The sequence below is a fragment of the Schistocerca nitens genome, chromosome 5 (assembly GCF_023898315.1).
Source record: "Schistocerca nitens isolate TAMUIC-IGC-003100 chromosome 5, iqSchNite1.1, whole genome shotgun sequence".
Lineage (NCBI taxonomy): Eukaryota > Metazoa > Arthropoda > Insecta > Orthoptera > Acrididae > Schistocerca > Schistocerca nitens.
Window position 1 is genome coordinate 488,339,496 of NC_064618.1, and position 21,291 is coordinate 488,360,786.

The window sequence follows — 21,291 nt, forward strand, 5'->3', positions numbered from 1 at the left end:
TGTCCCTTCTCCTTATCAGTGTTTTCCACATATTCCTTTCCTCTCCGATTCTGCGTAGAACCTCCTCATTCCTTATCTTATCAGTCCACCTAATTTTCAACATTCGTCTATAGCACCACATCTCAAATGCTTCTATTCTCTTCTGTTCCTGTTTTCCCACAGTCCATGTTTCACTACCATACAATGCTGTACTCCAGACTTACATCCTCAGAAATGTCTTCCTCAAATTAAGGCCGGTATTTGATATTAGTAGACTTCTCTTGGCCAGAAATGCCTTTTTTGCCATAGCGAGTCTGCTTTTGATGTCCTCCTTGCTCCGTCCGTCATTGATTATTTTACTGCCTGGGTAGCAGAATTCCTTAACTTCATTGACTTCGTGACCATCAATCCTGATGTTAAGTTTTTCGCTGTTCTCATTTCTATTACTTCTCATTACCTTCGTCTTTCTCTGATTTACTCTCAAACCATACTGTGTACTCATTAGACTGTTATTTCCGTTCAGCATATCATTTAATTCTTCTTCACTTTCACTCAGGATAGCAATGTCATCAGCGAATCGTATCATTGATATCCTTTCATCTTGTATTTTAATTCCACTCCTGAACCTTTCTTTTATTTCCATCATTGCTTCCTCGATGTACAGATTGAAGAGTAGGGGCGAAAGGCTACAGCCTTGTCTTACACCCTTCTTAATACGAGCACTTCGTTCTTGATCGTCCACTCTTATTATTCCCTCTTGGTTGTTGTACATATTGTATATGACCCGTCTCTCCCTATAGCTTACCCCTACTTTTTTCAGAATCTCGAACAGCTTGCACCATTTTCCATTGTCGAACGCTTTTTCCAGGTCGACAAATCCTATGAAAGTGTCTTGATTTTTCTTTATCCTTGCTTCCATTATTAGCCGTAACGTCAGAATTGCCTCTCTCGTCCCTTTACTTTTCCTAAAGCCAAACTGATCGTCACCTAGCGCATTCTTAATTTTCTTTTCCATTTTTGGACCTCGAAAAAGCGTTCGACAGTATTAAATGGTGCAAGATACTCGAAATTCTGAGAGAAATAGGGGTAAGTTATATGGAAAGACGGGTAATATACAATATGTACAAGACCCAAGAGCGAACAATTAGACTGGAAGACCAAAAGCGAAGTGCTTGGATTAAAAAGGATGTAAGACAGTGATGTAATCTTTCGCCCCTACTGTTCAACTATACATCGAAGAAGTAATAACGAAATATTTGAAAGGTTCATGAGAGGAATAAAAATTAAAGGTGAAAGGATATAAATGGTACGATTCGCTGATGATATTGCTATTCTCAGTGAAAGTGGAGAACAATTACAGCATCCGGCGAATAGAATGAACAGTCTAACGAGTACAAAGTATGGATTGAGAGTAAATCGAAGGAAGACGAAAGTAATGAGAAGTAGCAGAAATGGGAACAGCGAGAAACTTAACATCAGAATCGATGGTCACGAAGTGGATGAAGGTAAGGAATTCAGCTACTTAGGCAGTAAAATAACCAATGATGGATGGAGCAAGGGGTACATCAAATGCAGAGTAACAATGGCAAAAAGGGCTATTCTGGCCAAGAGAAGTCTACTAGTATCAAACATACGCCTTAATTTGAGGAAGAAATTTCTGAGAACGTACGTCTGGAGTACAGCATTGTATGGTAGTGAAACATGGACTGTGGGAAAACTGGACCAGAAGAGAATAGAAGCACTTGAGATGTGGTGCTACAGACGGTTGTTGAAAATTAGGTGGACTTATAAGGTAAGGAATGAGGTGGTTCTGCGCAGAATCGGAGAGGAAAAGAATATGTGAAAGACACTGATAAGGAGAAGGGAACGGATGATAGGACATCTGTTAAGACATCAGGGAATGACTTACATGGTACTAGAGAGAGTTGTAGAGGGCAAAAACTGTAGAGGAAGACAGAGATTGGAATACATCTTGCAAATAAATCAGGACGTAGACTGCAAGTGCTACTCTGAGATTAAAAGATTGCCACAGGAGAGGAATTCGTAGTGGTCCGAATCAAACCAGTCAGAAGACTGATGACTCAAAAAAAAAAAAAAATCCGAATTGATACCCACAGTTTTGCTGCTGTTCCGGGACCGATAAGGGGTATTCAGAATTCTCTCCAAGTATTCCGTTATCACTCCTTGGCGATAAATCTAGCTCTCAGTCCTCGTTTGCCGAAAGACTGTGACATTGTCTCCACATGGTCTGTTGTCAAACCGACGTAAAGCAGCATGCCTGTCCCGCAATTTCCAGCCGACGTTCCTCGTTCCACCAAGGGACGGCTTTTCTTCTAGGCTGGCTAGAAAATGTAAGAATGGAGATATCAGCAGTATGGCGCATCATATGTCCACCCACACCTGCATGGTGTCATAGTGTTGGATTGTGGCTAGTCGGCTCTGAGTTCGCTCCGCTGAACATCATCTTAGGAGGCCTCTGTTGAGGCGTTGTAGTAGCAGCTGGGTGAAGCCAGATGGGAAAGTGGTCACTTCAGTATAAATCGTTGGCCACATCCCAAATGAAGGTACCTGCGAGAATGGGAGGGCATAGGCGAATAATGACCTAGGGTCCGTTCAGTATTAAATATGCAGATATCCCCTCACACGAACAACGTCTCAATTAGCCGATCCCTGGACAGACGGCAGAAGAATCCCAGAGCAAATGGTGTGTATTGACGTAACCCAGGAACAGGAATGGGAGAAGGAGTTTTCGCATGTGATCAGTAAGAGCCATGCTGTCAAGAGGTTTCTGCGCTGTGATGCACACAGAGCATACTATAAGGTGCGATGGCGCATATACTGCTACTATAGCCACTTGTAATTCAGTAGTGATGGTGAAGGACAAATAGTGGGGCTTCCCCTTGCTCGTTCACCACACAGTTCATCCCAGCTGTGAAGGTTAAATACTGGAAACACAGGAGTATCCGTGCCCTTGAAGTGTCACTCCTAAAGGCATAGGCACAAGGCCTAGTACAAGCAGTTTTAATTCCTCTAAATGTGTCCTATAATATTTCACATTTCACTCGAGGATGGGGTTCATTTTAGCCATTGGGGTTAACTCTCACTACGTCCCACAGCCTAGGAGGCGAGTTACTGAAGCACTACTATTAGAGGGTTTCACACAGTGATTTGCTATGCTTTTCTAATATGATCTTCCCGTCCGAGGTTTTCCTTTCCCACGGGGAGGGTGGTAAAGGGCGGAGTGGAAGTCACCTGCTCGGTCGCAGGTTCGAATCCTGCCTCGGGCATGGTTGTGTGTGATGTCCTTAGGTTAGTTACGTTTAAGTAGTTCTAAGTTCTAGGGGACTGATGACCTCAGAAGTAAAGTCCCATAGTGCTCAGAGCCATTTGAACCACAGTTTGGCTTCCCATTGCATACTGGTATGGTGAGCCCAAACCCTTGGCATTAAAGCAGTGCATCGAACTGGGCATATACAGATAGATTCTTAGTCGTAATTTTACTTATTCAGGTAAAGCGTATGAATTAAGCGTATGAAGCTAGATGGTTTTTTTTTAATTCACCATCCACTCTTTCAACACTTTTCTCGCCTCCTTTGTACCTTCACTTTCCTCTTCCACTAAGAGTTCATTGAGGTCAAGGTACATAAGGCCACTACCTGATATGATGGCTCTGCTTTAATTGAGAATTTTTTTGCATTTCAACGACTATAGGATATCTCCCTAGCTTTTTCCTTTGCAGTAATTTAGGCACTCGACTGGATGTCATTGCCGCTGTTAGCAGGATACTAATCTCTTTTGTTAGACTTGGAAGCTCCAATAATTTCCTCCACTACTTCCTGCATATAGAACTGGGATATTGTCCCGAATGTGCCCTACTCCATCTTCATAATAATGAAAAAATTATCATGCATTCTGTTACTGTTATTCATCAATGGAGCAGATGTGTTAGGATGGGTGTCTAGCGAAGATCTCTTTGTAGAGTGGACATGCAAACCTTCCAGTGATCCGCTTACTCCACTGGGAGTTTATATTTTATTCTTGTTGCAAACCATTTTGGTCCACTCGAGACTCTAGGGATTCATGCGTCCACCCAGGCAGAATCTGGCGTGTCTAGGTACGCCTTGTATAACTGAGGTGCGACATGTTCTCCAGAAGTCGCGTGCTAACGATTTCCCTGTCTCAACAGCTTTGCATCTTATCGGTGCACAACACACCTTAAGAATGAGGGTATTTTTATAGGGGTTTGTGTTGTCCTCGCCACCCAAGCGGTTGTGCCAAGATCCCAATTCCCTGTGACACACATCGTTCCACCGCCGCGCCATCCGCGTTGCTGCAGCGTGCCCAGAGCGTAGTTACAAAGGACTGGTGGCATTTACAGACCCCAGCTCAGGAAATCTGGAATCACCAAATCCATATCCAGTAAACAAAGACTGAGCTCCAGGAGGTGCCCGCCATTTGGCATGACCTTGGGGACAGGTGTGGTTTACCCAATACAATGGCCATGGAAACCGTTAACCCCCCTAGTTGAGAAATAGGCAAAAATGGTGAGGCCACCTGCATTGTATGGTACCGAGTGTTGGCCTGCACCGAAAAGTGCTGTGCACTAATTACATGTCGTGGAAATGCGGATACTGAGAAGATCATTAGGCACTTCTATGGTAGACCATATCAACAACAAAGTGATCGAACAATTAGCTTCAGTGACTCCAATGAATGAAAAGATGCAAGAATGGACACTTCGTTGGTTTAGACAGATCATGCAGTTACCGTTCAGTTCAATCGACAGCTCAGCATATCATATCACCATCGAAGGCCCGAGACAACATGGAAGACCGTGACTGGAAACGACAAACGCAGATTTAAGATCAAAAGCATAAATCCATAAGAAGCGTTGGAGCGCTCATTGATCAAAAAACCAGACCCCAGGCCAACGGGAAGGCGCTGCAAAGAAGAAGAAGAAACAGACGCTCATAAATTGGCCAAGCAGATTGTTTAGAAAAAGTGTTGAAAAACCACTGTTGTGAAAAAGTTGAAATTCCTCTTCAAGGGTTTCGTTAGATGATATTTTACATTTTTTTTAAAACGGCCTAACTCCACAACAATGCCTCGAATCCCTTCGTTCAACTAGTGGTAATCATTCGTATCCAGAAAAGGCTGCTTACAATTGGTCTGCACAATACCTTTGAGGCAATGCTTATGTCAGTGATGAATTTCTTGTAGGCCAATCAAAATCATTTGCTGTTCCAAATATCGAGGCTGTGCTATATTTAATTGAAGAGGACCGACACGTGACTTAACATGATACAGACGTTTCCTTACTATATCGAAGGCTGCAGCACATTCTATTTTGCACGAACGTTTATCTGTGAAGAAGTTCTGTTCCCAATGGATCCGCACTCTTTGAGCGTAGCTTAAAAACTGGTCATGTCAGCTGGTGTAAGGTGTGCCAAGTGTGGCTCTATTTTGTCTACGTTTCCCAGGTTGGCACTACTTCCTTCGGTTTGCACTGGCTAGTGTGGAGTGACTCTCTGGCAGAGGAAGTGTTCGACTGTCAGCGCAGAGGGCTGAGAAGGCGAAGTGTGAGCAAAGCCACAATAGAAGTTTGGTCACAAATCGATAGCGGACTTGTTTACGTGAGGCTGCCCACATGCACAGAAGTTATTGTGGAACTGCGGAGCTGAGCAGGCTTAAGGCGCTGGAACCTGTGGAACAAGCCTATTGGTTGTAGTTGTCATTTTTTCTTGGATTTCAGACGCACAGAGTTATTTTGCATCCATGATGTGTATCTAGTTAGCTGTGCCAAGCAGCGTTGTATACTAAACAGGTACTGTAATCTGGTTTTTGCTAAAACCTGCATTATCTATCTACAACTCACAAACAGTGTGTCTGTCGCTAGACTGTGTTAATGACTGATGATTTGGAACTGGTTGGTTACAATGTATTATGTTTCCTATATAGCTTCAAATCTGGTACTAATTGTATTTCGTTAGTTGAGAGTTGGTTTCCTGGATGCTTTTATACACTGACGGAAAAAATCGTAACACCGAAAGACAGTTTAGAGTAATGAAATTTCTGGAATACATTTGCCCAGCTAATACATCTCAATCATAACATTTCAAGCCACAGGTTAATGTAAGCGAGAGATAATCCATTGCAAATGTGAAATTCTGGTACATTAATAAGCGGTGTAACCGCCAGAATATTACATGCAAGCATGCAAACGTGCATGCATTGTTTTGTGGAGGTGCCAGAGATCAGTTCACGGGATGGAGTTCCACGCTTGTTGTACTTGGTCGGACAATAAAGTGACGGTCAAAGCTGTTTGTGGATAACGGAGTTGTCGTCCAGTGATGTCCATTATGTTCTCGACTGGAGACAGATCTGGTGATCGAGCAGGCCTGGGCAACAAGTTGACACTCTGCAGAGCATGTTAGGTTACAACATCGGTGTGTGGAAGAGCGTTATGCTGTTGGAAAACATCCCCTGGGATGCTGTTCATGGCCCGCAGCTCGTGGTCGTGCGGTAGCGTTCTCGCTTCCCACGCCCGGGATCCCGGGTTCGATTACCGGCGGCGTCTGGGATTTTCTCTGCCTCGTGATGACTGGGTGTTGTGTGATGTCCTTAGGTTAGTTAGGTTTAAGTAGTTCTAAGTTCTAGGGGACTGATGACCATAGCTGTTAAGTCCCATAGTACTCAGAGCCATTTTTGATGCTGTTCATGAATGGCACTGCAACAGGTCGAATCACCAGATTGATGTATGAATTTTCAGTCGGGGTGCCTGGGTAACCACGAGAGTGATCCTGCTGTCATACGCAATCGCACCCCAGACCATAACTCCAGGTGTAAGTCCAACGTGTCTAGCACGCAGACAGACTGGTTAGTCGTAGGCCCTCAGCTGGCCTTCTTTTGCGAACACACGGCCTTCACTGGCACCGAGGCAGAACCAGCTTTCATCGGATAACACAACAGACCTCCACCCTGCCCTCCAATGAGCTCTCGCTTGACACCACTGAAGTCGCAAATGGCGGTTTTCTGGGGTCACTGCAATAAATTCTGTGTCGGGACTGTCCTCGAGGTAAACGATTTGTAACAGTTTGCTGCTGCAGATGAAGTACGATGCGCCAGAGCCATTCTGTGACCAGGTTGGTCTTCCCTCTCGGTAGTGCCAGTTGGCCGTCCGGAGCCAAGTCTTCTTTCGACTGTACATTCTAGTGACCACCGCCGCCACCGATCATGTACAGTGGCTACATTCCTGCCAAGTCTTTCTTCGCAGAAGGAACATCCAGTTTTTCGTAGCCCTATTACAAGACCTCGTTCAAATTCAGTGAGGTGTTGATAATGGCTCCTTTGTCGCCTTAAAGTCATTCTTGACCAACATCAACTAATCGCGTCCAGTCTCAAAGGTAACTAACGTTCACGACCGTTGCAGTGTGTAGTTAAAACAAACCTGATTTGCATCCTGATGGTAGCCAGCCTGCCGCTGTGGCCGAGCGATTCTAGGCGCATTAGTCCGAAACCGCGCTGCTGCTGCGGTCGCAGGTTCGAATCATACCTTGGGCATGGATGTGTGTGATGTCCTTAGGTTAGTTACGTTTAAGTAGTTGTAAGTTCTAGGGGACTGATGACCTCAGATGTTAAGTCCCATAGGGCTTGGAGCCATTTGAATTTGATAGTAGCCGCGCGGAGTGGCCGCACGGTTTGAGGCTCCATGTCACGAACTGGCTTGGTTCAAATGACTCTGAGCACTATGGGACTTAACTTCTGAGGTCATCAGTCCCCTAGAACTTAGAACTACTTAAACCTAACTATCCTACGGACATCACACACATCCAGGCAGGATTCGAACCTGCGACCGTAGCGGTCGCGTGGTTCCAGACTGTGGCGCCTAGAACCGCTCGGCCACTCCGGCCGGCTGTCACGGATTGCGCGGCCCCTCCCGCCCGAGGTTCGAGTACTCCCTCGGGCATGGGTGTGTGTGTTGTACTTAGTATGAGTTAGGTCAAGTTAGTTTAAGTAGTGCGTAAGTCTAGGGACCGATGGTCTCACCAGTTTGGTCCCTCAGGAATTCACACACATTTGAATACATCCTCATGTGACTCGCGAAATTGGAAGAGACATCATCTTTCACATGTAGAAACACGCGTACCAACTTTGGTTTATGTCGCACAACTCCCTGGTATTGCGGTTTTATCCGTCGGTGAATGTTCTACTTTGTAATTAACGGTTTGTTATATTGGTAGTGTGCACCATGAGTAGTTTGTACTATTGATAGATAAGCCATGATGGTTTTCTGTTTGTAATACTAAAGTGTTCGGGTCAGTTTCTATGATATTTTCTCGTGCCTTGTATGTGCAGTTGTGGAATGAAGTTCGTCTGGCAGGGCTCACGTTTATGCCAGGGTATTCAAACGGCAAACACCTACGCTCTCTCAAAAGGGAAGCTATTGTTTTTAGTTGTTGTAGTATTTATGGTAAACAGTTGTTGTTTTAGACTTAATAAAGATTTCAGGTTGTCTAATACTGACTCTCTTCCTTATTCTATTGTTGTTTTACAGATTATGTTAAATTCATTTAAATCTTAATTAATTTTTAGACTTTTATTAATAAGTTGTGGCTGCTGTTAAAATTGAAATTTGGAAGCATTACGTTTCTGGACCTGGTGATTGCATCTGGCTTTTCTACACAAGTCAAGTATCTGCATGGCACTATCTGCTGATGTTATCAGTAAATGTATAAATATTGTACTGGTAACCCAGACTCAATAAGTGAGTACCATCATTTTATCCTAAGGACCCAACTGCACGTAACAAAGGATAAAAAATAAGATAGGAGGAAATTAAAATACCATAAACAGCGTTACAGCGTAGAAACTGGAGACTAAAATAGGATGAATATGTCCATCAGTCAGTTGTTTCTGTGTTTGAAGATGAATCAAAAACAATAGAATAGTTCCCTCACCAAGTAGTTCCAACAATATGTTTGTCCCGAATCATCAATGAAATCAGGAAAAACAACTTGAAATATGGTATCATTCATCATCTTGACAGAGCTAGGTACCACACAACACGTGAAACAGCTGAAGGGTGGAAACTGAAAAGTTTCTAACAGTAAGTGTTCAATCACACATTTCTCAGGAATAGCAAGAAACAGAATATCTCTCTTCGTACATCCAAAAAGATAAGAACATATTCTTATTCTGTCCACCTCAGTACTACAAAAAATAGTTTGATGGAATAGAAAATTTAAAAAAAAATTATTAAGAACGTGCTAAGTGTCATGCCAAGGAACCGATTGGTTCTAGTGCCAGTACGAAACTTTTGTTTCAAGTGCCCTTAATACAGAGGTCTTAATATAACAGAAAAAATATAGTGATAATAGTTTAACTAGTGGAACTATGGTCCACAAAAATATTTAGTGTATCTTTTAAATGTATTACAAGAGACTAAAAAAATTAAATTCAAGGAAAAATTCTCTCAGTATTGACCTCCGTTTCGCACACAATACCATTCTTGGGTTCAGATGTTGAAAATTATTCTACAAAACTCCCTGTGCTATCGATGAAGAACTGACATCGTCGCAAGTCTTTCTGTTTTGCAACTGATAAACTCGACTGATCTTTCAGATGAAGTAAAGCGTGGCATACATCTTCCACGGTTTTTCCTCTTTTGAACACACTGACATGTTTCCATTCTTCTATTCAAAGTAATAATTTTCAATAGCTATTTGAGATTGTTGAGTGTGAGACACTTTGATCATAAAGCACTGGAGATTCGACACGCCTGGATTTACAACACTGTTGCAGCAGCATCTTTAAAAGCAAAAAAGGCATTTGTATGCAATGGAATTAAATGAAATTAGTTCGTAACTTTAGCTGTCTCAACAATCTTCTGTAAATCTTGCAAACAAGGGCCTTTGTTACCTTATTTTGTTGCTCTATAACTGCAAAATCACTGTCGCAGTTCAAAAGGCTGTGCCCACTCACCAAAAACCTGCGTGTTATCTTTTCAGACCATCCCAGATTAAATGGGATGCAGGCATGGCACTTGGAACTCCAGAGTGAAGCACTGCTTGTCTTGAAGACCATGCGTCATCTATTAAGGCATGTATGAAACAATTTCACCAGTGATTGGCACCTTGATTAAAATAGGGACATGCAACAGAGTATCGAGAGTAGACTAGCACTGAAAACGCGTTTTGTAAAACAATGACACTTAAAACGTTTTCATTTTCCACTCATCAGTGGATTATATGACGTAGTAAAACATTCATTAAACGGTCACCTGACATGATCATTCAGTGCAGGAGGCGATCTGTAATTTTCTATTTTATCCTTCTTTGAAAACCAATTTATTTGCCAAGATCAATATGTTAACATAATTATTGGACTACTACTTTCGGCAATATGTATTGCCATCCTCAGCTACATAAAACTGGGCAATGGCAGTTACGTTATACAATGCTTACACCACTCTCTCACATGATGACTGTACAATATGCATAAAAAATCGAGGCATTACAATGACACGCCAGGTGTTTTATCATAAAGTATGTACAGTGATTACTCATGGCACGAACAAGACATATTCATGCCACATCTTCCCGCTTTGTGTTGTAAAGCCATGTTCGCTGCGACAGAGGAACTCAGAGTTACTTTGAGGAACCAACATCAGGTTGCAAAATATTTTTCCACAATAGATTATAACGAATACAAGAATTTATAAATTTTAAGTCCAGATGTTTTGAGAAACAGTACAGTAATTTATTAAACAAATGTCGTTCTTTCATTGTTTCAATGAATGTTTAAGAGATGGCCCTTGCATTTAATAAGTGTTCTCCACTGCCTCTAAACCTGGGTAACAGGAACTATGAAACATGCCCTGAAGTATCCAGAATTATTGAACAGAAAAATATCAGAATATTCTGCTTGGCCACTGCCTCTAAAACTGGGTAACAGGAACTATGAAACATGCCCTGAAGTATCCAGAATTACTGAACAGAAAAATATCAGTATATTCTGCTTGGAGACCAAGATGCTGCTATGTTCGATTATATTGTTTACTACAATAGGCCTGTTTCGGCGTCATTTCCATCTTCAGATTATCTTTTGAAAGTACATAGTTCGGTAGAATATTTCAAATTTTGAAGCAGATAATTCAACGTATTAAAGAATTATGATTCACTACGTACATCTGGTAGTCTTGATTTCAATATGACATCGATGACTCCGTTGCCGTGACACTACTGTATAAAATTGCTCCTTTGGTGGTGGTGGAGATATAGTAGATGTTAAACGTCTGCTAAAACAGTTATTTATGAAGTTGTTTAATTATGAAACTTTATTTCATAATAACATTACTTGACAGTTGAATCAACAAGGTTGCGTGGTTACAGCCTGTTTGCACCTATGGTATTCTGTAGGTCATATCGTTGTTTTTACCAGCTATATTATACATAATGTATCATTGATAAGGGTCATGGAATCATAATGATGCTGTATTGGATAAGATGATGTAACATGTGATGTCACAAATATAAACAAAAGAAATTTTTTTGACTAGATGCACTGGAGTCGGCATAGCTGTACTACTCTCTTAGATTCTATTCATTACCTCTTCATGCTGGTAACGTAGGTTTTGTATACTGCCTAGACACAGCTACGGTTTCAGAAAAATTTTCAGTCATATTTACGTCAACAGGAAGATGCTTAACTCTTTCTGCTTGAGACACACAATTCATAATCTGAACGACACAAAAAAAATTGCTTGATATTTATAGGCTTCAGGAATATAACCAAGGAAGCTTTTATTTTAAAAAAAACCTACTAGCAAACAATTCTTATAATTTCATGAGACATCGATTCAGTGATCAGCCATGGAGGATCAAAATCCTTCAACAGCTATGCCCATCCACATGGTGGAGACATTCGTAATTTCATCCACTAGTTTGAAGCAGTAGTACTTACCGAAGACATGAACTTCCTGTGGACATCTACGACCCCAGCGAAACTTACAGATGGCTGATTTAGCTTCACAGCGTGCATAAATTTATGTAACTGTAAAAAAGTAAGTCCACAGTCAACTGAGACACCGTTTGATGTGAAATCAGCATAAAATCTACATAACATTATTTATAGAAGAAAGAAAGAAAAATTACAAAAAAATGGTAAATTTCTCCAAAGTTCTCATGAAACCGTTAAATTACTTTTGTTAGAGTCACACTCACAACATAGTACGAGGGGTAATTATAAAGTTTAACTCACCTCCACGAAAAAAGTTATTTAATTAAGTTTTTGCTTGTAGGCACATGCCAGTTAGAGGATCCAAAAGAAAATGGAGCAGCCAACATCCATTTTATTAGTGGGCAGAGCCATTTTGTTTCTGCTGCTCTAGCGGCGTGCTATAGTGTTCTGGCTATGGGATTTCAACTTATACAAGGAATGCAGACGTGTAACCAAAATTAATCAGTACTTCATTTTTTCGATCTGACAACTAAAACTTTATCCGCCCCTTGATACTCACATTGCTGGTTCAACTAATTCTTTTCGCCACATCAAACCGTCTCAGACCATACAACAACTTCTTAACCGATGATGGATGAAGGCGGTCAACTAGAGATGAAATACGAACATTGGAGCTGTCTGAATGTAATTGCAATGAGACGAAATTATTAAAAAGTATACATCAGTGTACTGTACAGTGAGTGTAACGGTCACAAAAGTGACTTTATTTATTTATTTATTGCTTATTTAGCCTGACCAGATTAGGACCTTAAGGCCTTTTCTTACATCTCACTCGAACAACACGTACCATTCACAGAATGCCACAAATAATAATAAAAAAGGACATTAAGAATGGTATAGTTTAGCTTAGCACATTTGAAACTGTGTTTAGTATTATCAGAAGGGGAAGATATAAGGAAAGAAGAGAAGACTGAAATGATAGTGATAATGATAGTTAGGAGGGAACAGAATTCAAATAGAGAACTCAGTAAACAAGGGGGAAAATGTTATGTCAGTGGGGGTGGAGGGTGGGGATGTGGACAGAATGAGCAGGAGACAAGTCTATTGAAGAGAGAGCTATTGTGATAAGAGATGGATCACCAGTTTTCTTTTGAGGTTTAAAAGGAATTTAATTCCTCTGATATTTTCAGGAAGATTGTTCCAAAGTCGGGTTCCTGATACCGAAAATTATTTAAAGAACATGGCAGAGTTATGTAATGGCACAGAGAGCGTTTTATTTTGTTGAGAGGGAGTATTTGTGCTATGCTATTCGGGTAGTAATATAAGGGATGAAGATTAATATGAGGGAGTATAACTATTGAGAAGATGATAGAGAAAACACCGAGTATGATATTATCTATGCTTACTGGTACATAGCCATGATAGCTGCCCATAGGCAAGAGTGATATGGTAGAAATATCGTTAGAAGTTTATCGTACACAAGTATTCATTGCCAATTCCAACCGGCGTGAACTGTCATACGAAAGTCACTGGAGAACAAAATCAGCGTAATCAAGTATGGGGGTATTAGAGATACTGAGAGATCCTTTTCAAGCTCGAAAAGGAACCCCTTTTTATATTTATGTGGTGAATTAGGTGACGCTGTCACACTCTTACAGACTGTAGTTCTATATTCGGTCCAATTTAAGTCTTGGTCCCAATTTATACACAAGTTCTTTTCAGAAGAACAGAAGGTTAGTTCTGAGCAGTTTAGGATTGAGGGTGGAAGAGATTCTTTGAGCTGATGGGTGATAAGTCTTTTGTCAGCGACTAATATTACTTGTGTTTTATATGGGTTAAGTTTCAAATACATCTTCTGTGCCCACTCTGATAAGACGAGTAAATCAGCATGTACAAGCTGGAGGGCTGTGCACAAGTTTGTTGAAATTGCGCTTAGGTGGAACTGAGGCATTCAGCCTATGATACATGAAATAGGAAAGAATAGTTGACACATCATTAACATATCATGAGAAAAGTAATGGGCCCAATACAGATCGTTTTAGAACTAGTCAGATGCCGACCCTTAAAAATGAAGGCCATTTACATTCAGCTATAAATGAAAATATGGACATTTTGTACATCGAACCTAATGGGTGGAATATGGATATAATTGAAAAACTGGAAATCCACAGACATAAATCTAAAAATTCGTCTTAAGTGATTACTGAGCAAATAGGGATTTTTCAGTATATTTGACGACCTGCTGATTACTTAGATTAACATCAGTTAGTTCTTGATCTTCACCAATGATCACTCACACGTATTCCAATCACACTTCCACATAAGATTCCCATTCTTTTTATCTTCCTCCCTTTTTACCCCTGCTCCAGTCTCATTAATCTTCTGTGATAGGGGCTCGTTGTTTTAGAGATGTTTTATTGTTGGCCCTTGCTCTTTGCTTAAGTTTGGTATTTATTAATAGCGCATAATCAGTAATTTTTAAATTTGTTATGTTCTTTGTTTGTTGCTTTGTTTTTTGTGATATCGTTGTCAGTTTCGTCAGGCACTCAAGCACTTAACGGTAAAGTGGCACCATTATTGAAAGTTGTCGTCATATACAGTATTTTTTAGTTTTGGTCCTGTTAAGGTGATCCGTTCTTGCTCAGCTCCTATCAGCTGTGGCGTCTCTACTTTTCCATATTTTTGCACAATGTAATATGTAAACTGTATCTATGTACTTTATTCCGCGACACGCTAGATGATTAATGGATTGGTTGGTCCTTCGCTCCTTCGTACTTGTATTTATCCTACAATAAAAGATAAAATTGTTGTATTCGTTTGTAAGCCTGTTACCTCTCTACAGGTACCTCTGCAAAACACACAAAGTCATTTCCATGTAATTTTGATGATGTCACATTTTACTCTTACGACTATTGCATATTTCGTACAAAACATAATTTTATTTTTTAAACATGTTTACACTTTTTTTACTTTGTTTTAATCATCTCTGTAATAAAACAAATCATCCTTCTTCACTGATGTTTTTCTCTTTATTGCTGTCAGCAGCACAATCGGCCGCTCTCCAGCTGAAAGACATGACAACTAAGACGAGAATAAAATGTTACATATAAGGCGATAAAAAAGGGGACATAAAACAGAGTAAGGGGAGACAATGGAGGTAAAAATACACTAACATGGAGACGTTCATGGTGGGACAATTAAAAAAGTCGACATAAAGTTAAAAACCACAGTTGTCGATTCTTAAAACACAAAGAAGACACTGAAGGCACACTCACAGGTTAAAAGTGGGTCACAGTATTAAAAACACTCCAGAACAGCACCCTTTAAACCCATTTGGAGCACACACAATGAAGAATAAAACTGCCAGGTCCCATGAAGAATAAAACTGCCAGGTGGGACCTGCCAAGGGAGAGGCCGGAGAGGATGGAAATGGAGGGGAGAGCAAGGGGCAGCAGGGGAGGGAGCAGGATGAAAAGAGGAGGGGCGTCAGCGGGTACACCAAGAGGCAGGAGACTGGTGGGGCAGGAGGTGAAGAGGTAGGACAAGGCAGGAGGGAATGCAGAGACATTGAAGGGGAGCACAAGAGAGGGAGGGGGCGTAGGAGGGGAAAGCCACTCAGGAGAATGGAGGGGGAGGAGAGGGAGCCCTGAGGAGGAGGCAGGAGGAAGATGGGGTTAGAGTTGGTAGGAAGGGTAGATGTCAGGGCAGAGCTCATCATTCGGGAGGGGTATATCACTGATGTTTTGTCCTCCTCCCTTTTTCCCCCCTCCCCTTGTCATTTCAGTTACATACAATGTATTGTTTAGCAACATTACACAAGAAATGTCCTTTGTGGTATATTGTTTCATTTCAGTTTTGTTGCTTCGGTTCGTCATACATATCACCACTCTTTTACATCTTCCCTCTATCTTAAATTACATTTTTCTCACGCATTCGCGCCATGATATATACCACTGCTGCAACCTAGTGGCCACTTTGTTATCTTGGGCGCTATGTCATGTCTTGTGCACTCAGTTACATTTTGGTATGTGTCATATTCACATGATTACATATTGGCTGTTCATATCCCTGACTTAGTATGCGTTTTTTGTGCACACTTTATTGTATTTTCTTGTTTGTCTTTTAGCTGCTATCACTGTACTACTCTTTATTTTTGTAACCTTTTCGAGATATCCTGATGATGAGTGTATTCTAAGCGATTCAATAAAACAGTTCTCTTACACCTGGTGTCTATTAAACGTTTATCCATCGCCCATGTCAGCACTGTTCAACGTTTTAAATTACGTGGACATTATTGCGGATCACCTACATCACCTCATGCGTGTCTTTCAATGAGGCAACGATATCTTCCATCATGATATTTGTCCTTGCCACAAGACCAGAATCTTGCTAGTGAAGTCACGTTGGTGTCTTATCCTCCAAATTCGGCTGATGTGAACCCGATGGAACATCTTTGGGATGCTATCGACAGCCCGCTCCGCGAGCACAAATGAGCGGCCCATAACGAACGCGAATTGCTTGACCTGTGCATAAACAGGCACCAAAGACTTGTGGGTTCTGTGCCACGCAAAATTTCTGCTGTACAGCCGTCCAAAGATGTACCAAAACGCTATTAAGCAGGTGGCTGAGGTGTTTTGGCTCACTAGTATAGATGTCCTTGTCACCTTCAAGGCATCCACTAGCCACACACTTATCCCATCGGTGTTTCCATGTACTCTTGAAAAACTTATTCTCGTACGTTGCAGTGACCGTGACGAATTTCATTTAACTTCATCAATGTTGTCGAAACATCGCTAATTTTGGTTTCGAAAGGAAAACGTCACATTGAGTGAGAACAGAATAAAAGGGGGGCTGCTTGAGGACGGGCATATAACTTCGGTATAAATTTGCTTTGACGAAACTGACTGGGTGGGTGTATTGTCATGCTGAAAAAAATCATAAGTTATTGTCACGACTGTAGCCCCTTTTTGCGAATTCTTCAGTGCATCTTTTTTTCAAATTGTCTTGCCTAATAACGATGATGATTATGACGATGATGATGATGATTATGGTTTTAAAAGACCGTACTTAAATGGATAATTAATCCCTTAATCCTCTCTTAGTGTCGAATACTCAGGTACGAGACTTTTTTCTTCATATTAGTAATGCTATCATACGTATCGCACTTGGTACATGAATGGATAATTTAACTAATAAAATTTAACCATCCATAAGATAAAAACCAAGATCATTTTTAAAAAACACGTAATTTGTATCTGTTGAGTCCAATATTAGGAGTAGAAGAGTATTTTATTATTTAAGTTAGATTCAGGAACAAAGAACGGATTGGATGGCACCTCGGGGCTAAAAAACGGTGAGAGGCCTTCCCACCTTCTCCCACACCTTAAGCCTACATCTAAAGATTCTGGCCTCAAACCTTGTCGTCAAAGCCATTAATTCGTAGACAGCGTAGTACGACATCCGCTAGAATCTGTGGTAGCTGGTTTCCTACATCCAAGTGACGTCTAATGTTTTGTGTAGCTGAGCAGTCATTCGAGTGTGTGGCGATGCGTTAGGGCAGCGCCACAGGCACACTGCAGTATAAATTCATGAACAAGTTTTGTAAGTACAATTATGATACGAAATAAGACAAAAGCTTCTCTTCTTGCGCTCCACACTGATGTCTGCCGCACCGGTGTGGAATTGGCTATTGTCCGTAGTTTACTGAACTGTGCAATATAGTGCCATCATTCTTCCCATTTATTCTCGATACGGCGTAGCACGTGTGTCCTTACGTCAGCACTTGGGGGATGCCCTGTGTTAATGTTGCCAACTCCATTGCTTCTTTGGCTAGCTTCTCACACAGCTTGGACTGCCAACGTGACTCGGCGGCCACAGGAAGAGTTGGGTACCCCTGGACTACGGAAGGCACAAAATTAGTGGCTGTCTAAAATAACACACTCCTATAGCCTGTAATGATTTTTGGGCCTGCATGAATGGATATTAATTCGAAAGTACAGACACGGCATTCTTTTGACGGAAAGCGTTGTTCTAGATTTCTTTCGAAAACGGGTGCATGGCTAACTCGCTCCTTATCTTTGGAACAGTCTTGGGAAATTTACCTAATAACAACGGTTGACTGCTTGAACTAAAGCCAAAAACTCTACATGCATAATTCCACAGACGTCGAAGAAGCCGCCACTGGCTCGAGACTGTCGTACCATTCTAGGGAGAGGATATCCTTTGCCAACCCGTTGGGGTGACAGGGCCGTTATCTGATTACCATAGCCATTTAACTAAAACTCTCTCCCGAGATGATGTTGTCGTATTGCTCAAAGAGTTCGTTTCAAGCGCACATTCGATGTTCCTGCTACTCTTTGATCATTCAACGAAGAGTAAACTTTGCTGCAGCTTTGTGTATATCTAATACTCGCGCTAAAATCTTTTGGTATGGGCCAATTTCGATTCATTCCTGTTCTGTAAATTCTCTCCAAGATGACGATTCACGTGCAGCATTACGAATGTAAAGTCGAGGGTTACCTTCACTTAATTGACGACAGTTGTTTGATTGGAAGAACTATTGTCAACAGTCCACAGCAGCAAATCTGTAAGCATTCTTGAAACGTTTGGTGAATGTCTCTGCTGGTTCCACAAAAGATCACGTTGCAGCGTTGTTCCTACAAATTGCACACCGAAAAAATCGCCGCGAACACTGTACCATATTCCATTCAAACAGCTATAGCTTGGGAATTAAACAAACAGTAACTATATGTGACAATGAGGTTACTGGAGCGGCTGTGGTGTATACAGAACCCGTCGTTCCCGAAAAATCTGTAATTGTTCAAACAGACCTCGCAGTTTTTATGCTTTATGAGTCTCGGAGTTCTTAGTATAACTATGAGCAACAACAAATTGCTACGTACAATGGTTATTTGAGATTCTACATACCTCATCACGAATGTTTTCGTCCCTGGCAATCAAATCATCAATTTCTTCGTCACAGAAGTCATTCATCTGGAACAAAAAGGAAACTAGGAAATAGACAATAAAGAAAACATTTTGTTATGAATATTACAGTTTAACTCATATGTTAAGACGACAAAAATTAAAAATGCTTGTTCAAACTAAGTAAGACAGCGAATATTGTTTATGAGGATTTCAGTGAAAAGTCCTTTATACTGTCAGACATAACGTCTTAGAAACTTCATCGACTGATCAGGGAACTCTAAAACTGGTAACCAATTTCGGCTATGCTATATCCAGACCCGATACAGGGGAATAAAATTTCATTGTTTCATAGCCGACCTGAAGATAGCACAGCCGAAACCGGTTTCCTGAAAATGAAAAAAAGCGCCTTGGGCTGTGAAAAAAGCAGCGAAAAGATCTTCCTTTCGTACTAGGTACAAAGTATATTTAATATATGAACCAGCTATTTGATGGTACTGCTTACCGCCGATAAATCTCATATAAGCAGCTATAGACAGATGGTTCCGTCATTCCGTGGAGTAGATGGTTAAGATGTGGCATTCGTTGGATTACAGCATCATTGTGATGCTGAAGGATGTGCGTAGATTACATTTACGACTCAAAGTGTAGTGCAGCATCCGAATGTTACAGTTCGCCTCTGTTGCTGCCTTAGCTTCAGGCAGGCTTCCGCGGACAGCCAAGTGATACGTGGGCCAGCCACCCTGCCTTCAGTGGTGGACTGGGCTGCTAAATGGTGTAACACGACGTGGCGCGCGGCAGTGACTGGTCGAATGTACGGGTAAGCTACTGTGGCTTCATCGAGCTGACAAGATGACTTAACGTTAGCAAGATGGCTACCACCGCTAGTGGCCGCTATCGGCGTACTGCTGTGCACGTCACGGCCTGAGTACTAGCCACGGTTAGCTCTTGACTCTTTGACATCGAAGTACTGTACGCAAGGCATCAAGTGATAAAGAATATTCCTCTTTTGTAAGCGTTCTCCACCCTGTGTATAGTGCGATGCTGTAGAACCCATACTACTGATTCCCACACACGCAACTTAACCCATAACACAGTCAAATATGGCTGCACTACAATACGGCACTCGAGAACATTGAATGCCCTTAATGAACCCTAGCACTATCTTGCTCTACATCTACATATATACTCCGCTAACCACCAAGCGGTGTGTGGCGGAGGGCACAATGCGCGCCAGAGTAATACACTACTGGCCATTAAAATTGCTACACCAAGAATAAATGCAGATGATAAACGGGTATTCATTGGACAAATATACTAGAACTGACATATGATTACATTTTCGCGCAATTTGGGTGCATAGATTCTGAGAAATAAGTGCCCAGAACGACCACTTCTGGCCATAATAACGGCCTTGATACGCCTGGGTATCGAGTCAAACAGAGTTTGGATGGCGTGTACAGGTACAGCTGCCCACGAAGCTCCAACACGATACCACAGTTCATCAAGAGTAGTGACTGGCGTATTGTGACGAGCCAGTTGCTCGGCCACCATTAACCAGATATTTTCAATTGGTGAGAGATCTGGAGAAGCGCCGTCAATGCGAACAAAGAGGTGACCGAGACGTGTAACCAATGGCACCCCATACCATCACGCCGGATGACACGGCAGTATGGCGATGACGAATATACGCTTCCAATGTGCGTTCACCGCGATGTCGCCAAACACGCATGCGACCATCATATGCTGTAAACATAACCTGGATTCATCCGAAAAAATGACGTTTCACCATTCGTGCACGCAGGTTCGTCGCTGAGTACACCATCGCAGGCGCTCCTCTCTGTGAAGCAGCGTCAAGGATAACCGCAGCCATGGTCTCCGAGCTGAGAGTCCATGCTGCTGCAAACGTCGTCGAACTGTTCGTGCAGATGGTTGTTGTCTTGCAAACGTCCCCATCTGTTGATTCAGGGATCGAGACGTGGCTGCACGATGCCTTAAAGCATTGCGGATAAGATTCCTGTCATCTCCACTGCTAGTGATACGAGGCCGTTGGGATCCAGCACTGGGTTCCGTATTACCTTCCTGAACCCACCGATTCCATATTCTCATATTCTGCTAACAGTCACTGGATCTCGACCAACGCGAGCAGCAATGTCGCAATACGATAAACCGCAATCGCGATAGGCTACAACCCTACCTTTATCAAAGTCGGAAACGTGATGGTACGCATTTCTCCTCCTTGCACGAGGTATCACAAGAACGTTTCACCAGGCAACGCCGGTCAACTGCTGTTTGTGTATGAGAAATCGGTTGGAAACTTTCCTCATGTCAGCACGTTGTAGGTGTCGACACCGGCGCCAACCTTGTGTGAATTCTCTGGAAAGCTAATCATTTGCATATCACAGCATCTTCTGCCTGTCGGTTAAATTT

General features: G+C 41.9%; 1 protein-coding gene across 2 annotated transcripts in view; it reads right to left on the reverse strand.

The window, feature by feature from the left end:
- LOC126259943 (gustatory and odorant receptor 24-like) overlaps positions 1-21,291 on the reverse strand; it is a 184,831-nt gene that overhangs the window by 16,985 nt on the left and 146,555 nt on the right. Inside the window, exons 6-7 of one of the 2 annotated variants that reach the window (XM_049957043.1) lie at positions 18,865-18,930; positions 11,941-12,030 (exon numbers count right to left, since the gene is read on the reverse strand). In XM_049957043.1, the coding sequence (XP_049813000.1) occupies positions 11,941-12,030; positions 18,865-18,930 (156 nt within the window). The remainder of the gene's footprint in view (positions 1-11,940; positions 12,031-18,864; positions 18,931-21,291) is intronic. The other variant, XM_049957045.1, reaches the window with a different exon arrangement.